Genomic DNA, 8,906 nt, shown 5'->3' on the forward strand with positions numbered 1-8,906 from the left:
GCTGATTGGTTAATTTTCTTTGCATCGGCGTTTATCCAATCAAAAGAAGGTATTTTTGATGAACCTTGTCGCTTGCCAAATTGAGACTCATATCCGTTCTACCGAAGGTCAGTAGGGTGTAGAAGTTGGCTGACCATAAGAAATTAACTAAGTGAAGGTGCCTTTGTTATATTATTAACTTGCAGTCTAGATGGTGTCACCTTTTACATTAATAATGGTCCTGTAGTTCACAATATTAGCAGAATGTCAATGATATTTGCAAAAAGTACTTTACTAGTACTCTTACCAGTGGACACCAGTTGTTGCTGTGCATTTTTGTACTTGTCTATTTCTTCATCAATTAACAATGTCATAGTTTACTTCTGAAACTACAGTCTCACTACAGATGGACATTTCAGAGTTATATTCCTTTCTCTGATATCTTGTACACTCTGAACAGTAGTTTGCTGCACCCATTTCTTCTAATTTTAATTAAAAGTTAAAACTAGATTAGATAGTTATCATTTTTTTTTTAGAAATTAGTTTTTTTCCAGAAATCTGTTCAGCACTCTTTTTGATGCAATAATCTTTTTACGGTTCCAGTAACATGGACATTTTGGTGCAGAATGGAAGCAACTTGTCTTCTATCCTGACTTATTGCTTAGTGCTTTGGATAACATACTTCATTTACAAAGTTTTGATCAAGCCATTTCTTTCTCCTCTCAGAAGGGTAAGTTTGAAACTGTCAGATTGTAGTCTGTAGTCAAAAGATTTTAGGTAAAGTCTCCTCATGCATTTTTATATATATATATATATATATATATATTTTTTTTTTTGTCAGGTAGTTAAAGTACACAGTAGTCAACCTAAGTCTCATGCATAATTTATATTGTTTTTTTTTTAATCAGTAAAATAGACATATATTGCAGTTTCGAATGAAAAAAATGTTGACTGTATACAGTCATGTATATTTAAGAACTTTTTCTTTTCAAGATACCTGGTCCAAGGTATCACAACCCAATATATGGCAATGTTAGAGAAGCAATGCAAGGTGAAGCTATGGAGACATCAACAAGGTAAGAATGTAAACATTGTGTAGAGGTTCCTCAAGACTTTGAAAGGTAGAGGTATAAGTGATATAACTAAAAGACCAATTAGGCTGTCTGTTAGCATGATATTGCAGAATAAACCCTCCACATAATTGCATAAATTAAATCTGCTCAGTTGTATATTGTATTCAAGGGTATTGTATGGTTAAGAAAAGTACCTGATTATGAGGACCTCTTTAGGTAGTTTGTACAAGTGTTTTTTTTTATTTATATTATTTGATTGAAAATGGTTTATTCTCAAATACATCAGGATATAATTGCAGATTTATGAATATTTATGTCATTCCGTGTTCACACTTCAGATGGGTGAAAAAATATGGTGACATAGTGAGATATTACCATCTGCTGGGAAGGGAACGCGTCTTGATTGCTTGTCCCGAAGGCTTGAAGAGGATGCTTGTAACAAATGCTAAAAATTATGTGAGGACATTTGCAGGAACATCGTAAGTCAATATGCTATTAAGAGGGAGCAATAAAGATGTAATCTATTATGCTACTTTCCCTTTCAGTTTAGACACAAACAAGAAACATAAAACTAACATTGCTTAATAGAGCAAGTACTTGTGAACTATAACACAGTAGATATAACGAACATTTAAGTAACTGTAAGCAAGATTGCAAGACATAATAGAGAGCCCTAGGCTGTATTCCCAGAGCTTTTAGATCGATCTATCCCCACGGGGAATCTCACTAGATTACTGTCAGATAATCCGGCTTAAATGTCCGTCCCGCCTACTACAAGCTGTAAGGGGTAATTAACTTTCGTGTCCGCTTGGCTTACAGCTATTTAGCGTGAACCCCCAGGGAGTTAGGTCGATCTAAAGTAGATCGATCTAATCTCTGGAAATGGGGTCCTAGATACCTTAGTCCATGATAGTTGTGAGTGGCATTATAAGAGATGGGTTATTGTCTTTAAATTCCATTCAGGTTCTAATGGAATAAGCTAGTTTCCATTTTACTTTAGGACTGTAAGCAGACTTGGGGGACAAGGTATTTTGGCAGTTGATGGAGACTATCATAGACAACAAAGGAAGATTTTCCATCATGCTTTGTTTGGAGAGGCTGTTCTTAGTAAGTGTATAAAGGACATTCATGACTATTTTTATTTTTGAACTTTTTTGTCTCAAGTATATTTTTTTTCATTTTGTATGGGTACAATAAAAAAGGTTTTAAGATGTTTTAAATTGTGTTCCAATAAACACAAGTTTATAGGACATTCCACAGTATATTGGAAAACCAGAATATATATCAAAAGTGGTTTCAAGAAAATAACAAATACAGTATTTCTCCTTAAACCTGGAAGTGATATTCAAGATAACGTTTTTCTCATAGAAAATAATACCTATACCTGAAATTTGTCTGTATGGGAAGATTACAAAGACATGTAGAACAACGCATATTTTATGCATGCACACATAGCTATGTCTATTGGCGGCGGTTTATACAAAAATGCAAAACACGATTAGTCGTCATCGTTATCAGATCAGTCGAAATGAAAACACGATTTGTCGTCGTCGTTATCAGATCAGAAGGCAAAATACGACTAGTAGTCGTCAAAACGCAACTAGTCATCAAAACGCAACTAGTCATCATCAAAACGCAACTTGTCATCATCAAAACGCAACTAGTCATCATCAAAACGCAACTTGTCATCAAAACGCGATTTGACGCCAGATGGCGCCCATTGTACAAAAATCTAGGCCAAGTCACATGATCCACAGTGATCAAAATGGCGGACGTTATTGAAGCAGCATTATCATATTCCTCGCTCGAATTCGAGAATTATCTCTACGCGTACAATCTAATAATGATATTATATATATAATAATATCTGGAACTTGTGAAATGAGTACAACAATAAAGCAGTGCTTCACAAGTGTGTGTTTTTGGTTTTTTTTTTAATTTATAACATGTCCAAATTATTTAATAAATTATTTAATTACTTATTATTTCGAGAATTATCTCAACGCGTACAATCTAATAATGATATTATATATATAATAATATCTCGAACTCGAGATAATTCTCGAGTTCGAGCGAGGAATATGATAATGCTGCTTCAATAACGTCCGCCATTTTGATCACTGTGGATCATGTGACTTGGCCTAGATTTTCGTACAATGGGCGCCATCTGGCGTCAAATCGCGTTTTGATGACAAGTTGCGTTTTGATGATGACTAGTTGCGTTTTGATGATGACAAGTTGCGTTTTGATGACTAGTTGCGTTTTGATGACTACTAGTCGTATTTTGCCTTCTGATCTGATAACGATGACGACTAATCGTGTTTTGCATTTTTGTATAAACCGCCGCCCATATATGTCACTTGTACATTTGTACAGTAAGCGTCTGTTGTGCATTTCTGCATTATCTTGGTGTGTCATTATGTGCATCAGCTTAGTCTGTCACCATGTACATTTATGAATTACATTTGTTTGCCTGCCATGTACATTTGTCTATTGCCTGTGCATTTGCCATTAAAAATACCAACAATTATTATTATTATTGGATATTACAGACATGGTCCCAGTTTTCCAAACCAAATGTCAGCAGGTGATCAACAAGTGGACACAACAGCTTAAGAGCCATTGTGAGGGATGTGTGGTGGATGCACAACTTGATTTGACCAATATGGTATGTAAGTTAAACAGATGAAAAATATCTGGTTGAAATGTAGTTGAAAGGGACATTTTAATTTTAATGTAACTTAAAAGTAGGGTTTTGTACAAAAATGTTTTTAATAAATTTCCCCAGCATCTTCAGCAGCCTGCATGTTTGTGTGTATGAATGAGTATATATGTTCTTTATGTTAATTTGTAAATTTGTATGTGTTTGTGTGTGGGTATGAGTGACTGATTGTATTTGTTTATGCAATGTGTGCATATGTCAGTTCTTTCATGCATGTTATTTAAAAATCTCTTTTTTCCCTTTTATTCATAAGGCTTTAGATGTCGTCAGCCAGTGTGCATTTAGTTATAACCTCAACAGCATCTCAGACCCAGATAATGAAAATGTGAAAGCATTGGGATTTGTTACCTCCGTTCCATCTGTCAGGTAAAAAGTTTGATGATTAAGAGAATATACAGTTACAAAAATGGAAACTGATGATTTAAGCTTGGATCCTCTTGTGTAACATCTAAGGATTAGATGCCTTTCATGTTTCTTTATTATTATTATTATTATTATTATTATTATTATTATTATTATTATTATTATCAAATTTGCAACATATAAATACATTCTTAGCATCATAATTGAATAAAATCACTAATGAATAAGAATAGAGGAATATCAAAAGACATGAACAAGTTGAGAATAAAGTTACTAAAATGCAAGTCTATCAGTCTATTTTGGAACTTGTAATTGGCACTGGTTAAAAGATTGTTTGGTTTTAGGTCTTTTGAATGTCTCTGGTTCCCTTAATGACTATTTCATAACATTTTTAGCATGATGCCATGAAAAGAGGGTGGGTTAGAACCACCTAACAGAACACAAAGTTTTTACAGAGCCATTGGATATGGTGGCAAAATTGTCACCTTGACCAACTTGCCTTGACCTAATTTTCATTGCCATTGTTTAAGAAAAAAAAAACTTACTAATATTAAAACATTGAAATGAAGTGACCTAAGATCAAATTTGCAAGATAGAACTTTATCATATTGTTTCCCACTTCCCATAGTCTTCTCTTTATTGTCACAATTTTGTTATAACTGCGCAAAAGCTATTGACCCTTGTTGTCACCTTTTTGTTATTAATCTTGGGCATGTGATATATTCTATTACTGCTGTATTTTAAAGATTAAGGTCTTTTTATGAATTTCTTCAGTGTCCCATGTTGTCTTCACTGCTTGATAAAATGAAGACAAAAGTTATTTTATTTGTTTTGTAGCTTCCAGAACACAATACCTATTTTAAATAGGATACCGACTGCATACAACAAAACATATGAGAAAATGGTAAAAGTGGCGGATGACTTGGTGAATAATATCATAAGTGAGAGACAAAGAAATACTGATTGTAAGTTCTGGTAATGATTTTGAAATTAATAACTTCTAGCTGCCAACTATGTATAGAGGTTTAGAAGTGATTCCCTGAAATTAGAAAAATATTTCATTCATATATGTGTTTAAATTTTTACATATCAAATGACATTTTATTTATTGTTTAGGCAGATCAACAAGTGCACTTTCTCTGTAAATGTATTATGATGGAAAATGAGAAATTAAATAGAAAATAATTACAATATATATTGAACATAACTTTTTCTGTTTTGGCGTATTTATTCATGTTTGATCACCAAAATGATTAACTTTTTTTTAAAGTTAAAACAGTGATAGCTTGGAAGGAAAAAAAATTACTGGTTTAGATTTCTTCGACCAGATTGAGTTTCCTTTATGCAAGTGGCAGACAATATGACAGCTAACATAAGTATAATTTTCCATTTCAGCTGACAACCCAGAAAATGATATCCTGGCATTGCTGCTTAAAGCCCATGACCCAGAGACAGGACAGACTTTTTCTGACAAGGAACTTCATGACCATATTATAAGTTTCCTTATTGCTGGACATGAGGTAGGGTCATTTTGTAATAAATAAAATTGATCTATTTAGTTATGTAGAGAAAGCATTGAAATTGAAAATATTGGGTTATTACTTATATAATTTATTCCTGAACACCATTAGAGGTAAAAGCATTGGTTAGTTCCATAGATTTCATTTTCTAAGTACCATGCTATCCATGTGGAATAAACTTTATTATCAAAACAGCTAGATAAAAATTATTCTTTTCTTCCTTTGTGTCCTATTGCTATTTGTTTGGCTAATAGGTCAAACCTTACTGTACGTTTCAGACAACAGCAAAAGCCATGTCTTGGGCACTGTACATGATTGCAAAACATGAAGACATTCAAGAAAGGGCTTACAAAGAAGCTGTGCAGGTGCTTCCACCAAGGGAGGAGAAAATAACCTGGGAATATGTTGATAGATTACAATATATCAATTGTATTATAAAAGAAACTCTCAGGTGAGGATTGTTTAGATTAAGGCAACTTTTTTGTGTGCTTCTGAATCAGCACACAAAATAACTGCCATTAAAAAACATATATATAGATGCACACAGTGGAAGTTTAAATTAGATTGTTGCATGCAATATACACATTTCTAAATAAGTCCACCAAAAGCCTTGGGTATTTGTGCTCTGGGTAACTCATATTTTGAGTGTTTGAAAAAACTTTAAAAAGTGTGGCATGTTCTTTATCGTTAATTCAAAATCCCTTATTCCAGATTGTATCCCACAGTACCTAGTGCCAACAGGAAGGCAGTTAATGATGACAAAATTGGTGAATATCTCATTCCTGCTGGAACCACGGTCACCTATCACGTAGGGGCTCTTATGAGGTAGGCTAGCTTTCTGTATTAACAAAATAATGCACATTGTTACTGTTTTATGAGATGTATTGGCCCTGCTGTATCAAGTAGATAAAAGTGCTATTTTGTAAGAACGTAAATCACAAGGAATATTTAAATGCGAGGAAGCCATGTGACAGTAGCTGGATTAAGGATATAATATCATCGATGTGAATTGGTCTGCATGTATATAAGATGTGATTTATGTGACTCTGTTGATGCTCATTGAAATGTAATGCGTTGTTATAGAAATGCAAGATACTGGCCAGAACCTGAGAAATTTATGCCTGAGAGATTCCAAGATCCAGAAGCGGTGAGGCCTTTTACCTTCCTGCCTTTCATCACTGGGCCACACATGTGCCTGGGACACAAATTTGCCATGCTGGAGATGAGGCTTGTACTTGCCATGTTGCTCAGAGACTTCAAAATTACAACAGTGCCAAATATGGTGTTCAAGCGAAAGACTAAGGTTGTTATGGTGGCAGATCCCCCTATCAAAGTCCATATTGCATCTAGGTAAAATAGCCCACTGTATCAGGATATTTTTCAAAAATAATGCCACATATTGGGTTGTGGTATCCTGGACCAGGTGTCTTGGAAAGTAGAAATTCACATATGTGTGCGACTGTATATGGTCATAATTTTTTTTCATTCAAAACTGCAATATATATCTACATTGACTAACAAAAAAAAAAAAAATGCTCAACTTTTTATCATGTTATTAAAATGATTATAATTAAAATATATCTCATACGAAGGTCTCATGTGATGTATTTAACATTATTTTTTAAACATATAACAGAGTTAAAAAGATCAGTTTGAAAGTCATTACAATGATTCACATCAAGGATACATTCTTGACCGAATGGATATTTTATCTTGTATTAACAGTAACCAACAATCGTAAATTTGCGATTGTAATCTTATATTAAAAATATTCATGCAAAGGGGATGAAGACTTAGCTTACTAACAAAATTTTCTTATTTTGTGAAAACGATTATAATTGTATTGTTGTACATTTTTAACAGATTACATATATATTAAGAAGTAGCAACATTTTGGGGTATAATGTCTGGAACTCTGACACTTAGGCTGTATTCCCAGAGCTTTTAGTTGGATCTATCCCCATGGGGAGTCTCACTAGATTACTGTCAGATTATCCGGCTTAAATGTCCGTCCCGCCTACTACAAGCTGTAAGGGGGTAATTAACTTTGGTTCACGCTCGGCTGACAGCTATTTAGCGTGAACCCCCAGGGAGTTAGGTCAATCTAAAGTAGATCGATCTAATCTCTGGAAATGGGGTCTTAGATGCAGTATTGAATGGGGCACATATTTTGTATCAGATTAAAGCTAATTTTGATATTTATAAGTATTTGTTTTTGAAAGGACTTTAAAAGTATCCTTGTTGGTTTATTATACATTTTTATTGTATACTGTTATTTATCTAACATTGAAAATAAATGACTATTCATACACACATAAAGTCAATTTCAAGTTCTTCTCTTCACTTCTCTTCACCAGTGACACTTTAATATTTCACTTAGTTATTCATGAATCAGTTGATCGTACTGATCACCATTTAAACTAGAGGATCAGAGAGGCGGTACCGCCTCCGAATATTGTACCACCAGCTGGAGCAAGCGCATTCGTATAGACCCCCACATACACAAAATAAGGTACACAGCCACCAGTCTTATGCTTGAGAAGCTGTAAAAATGCAATCAACAAGAATTTTCAAAATATGCAAAAAATATATATAACTTAAAATGGTACAATCAAAGTTAAGTTCATCATAAGGTAGGTCAAAGGTCAATTTAAAGGTCACATTTAGATTGCCAGTATTTGACTTCCCATTCAAGTTCAATAGTAACTATGGGCCTATCTCTGTCAGTTTTGGAGATAAAAGGGAAGCCAAATTTGCAAAGTTCAGTTCATGGTGAAAAGTAGGTCAAAGGTCAATTTCAAGGTCACAGTAAGATTGCCAGTATATGACTTCCTATTCAACTTCAATAGTAACTATGGACCTATCTCTGCCAGTTTTGGAGATAAAAACAAACCAAAATTTGTAAACTTCAATTCATGATGAAAAGTAGGTCAAAGGTCAATTTCAAGGTCACACTTAGATTGCCTCTAATGACTTCTATTCAAGTTCAATAGTTACTATGGGCGTATTTTTGCCAGTTTTGGAGATAAAAGGGAACCAAAATTTGCAATGCTAAGTTCATGGTAAAAAGTAGGTCAAAGGTCAATTTAAGGGTCACAGTAAATTGACTTTAATGACTTCCTATTCAAGTTCAATAGGTACTATGGATCTATCTCTGCTAGTTTTGGAGATAAAAGGGAACAAAATTTGCAAAGTTCAATTCATTATGAAAAGTAGGTCAAAGGTCAATTTCAAGGTCATATTAAGATT

The 8,906-nt window shown here is 33.8% G+C and overlaps 1 protein-coding gene across 1 annotated transcript; it reads left to right on the forward strand.

Annotated features, from left to right (window-relative positions):
- The first annotated feature begins 86 nt into the window (after positions 1-86).
- LOC106154234 (uncharacterized) lies at positions 87-7,976 on the forward strand. Its single transcript, XM_087006104.1, has 12 exons — positions 87-107; positions 583-709; positions 973-1,055; positions 1,391-1,531; positions 2,053-2,159; positions 3,605-3,720; positions 4,028-4,140; positions 4,975-5,102; positions 5,533-5,657; positions 5,936-6,108; positions 6,369-6,482; positions 6,741-7,976. Exons 2-12 carry the CDS (start codon positions 587-589, stop codon positions 7,009-7,011), a joined length of 1,494 nt encoding a protein of 497 aa, XP_086862230.1. The 5' UTR covers positions 87-107; positions 583-586; the 3' UTR covers positions 7,012-7,976.
- Positions 7,977-8,906: the final 930 nt, after the last annotated feature.

The sequence above is a fragment of the Lingula anatina genome, chromosome 2, assembly GCF_051362555.1.
Source record: "Lingula anatina isolate TDL-2025a chromosome 2, LinAna3.0, whole genome shotgun sequence".
Lineage (NCBI taxonomy): Eukaryota > Metazoa > Brachiopoda > Lingulata > Lingulida > Lingulidae > Lingula > Lingula anatina.

Coding starts and splice junctions, on each gene's coding strand:
- LOC106154234 (XM_087006104.1), top strand. CDS start 587: ATGGACATTTTGGTGCAGAATGGAAGCAACTTGTCTTCTATCCTGACT. Junction 4,141..4,974: donor ACCTCCGTTCCATCTGTCAG/GTAAAAAGTTTG, acceptor TTTGTTTTGTAG/CTTCCAGAACACAATACCTA. Junction 6,109..6,368: donor ATTATAAAAGAAACTCTCAG/GTGAGGATTGTT, acceptor CCCTTATTCCAG/ATTGTATCCCACAGTACCTA.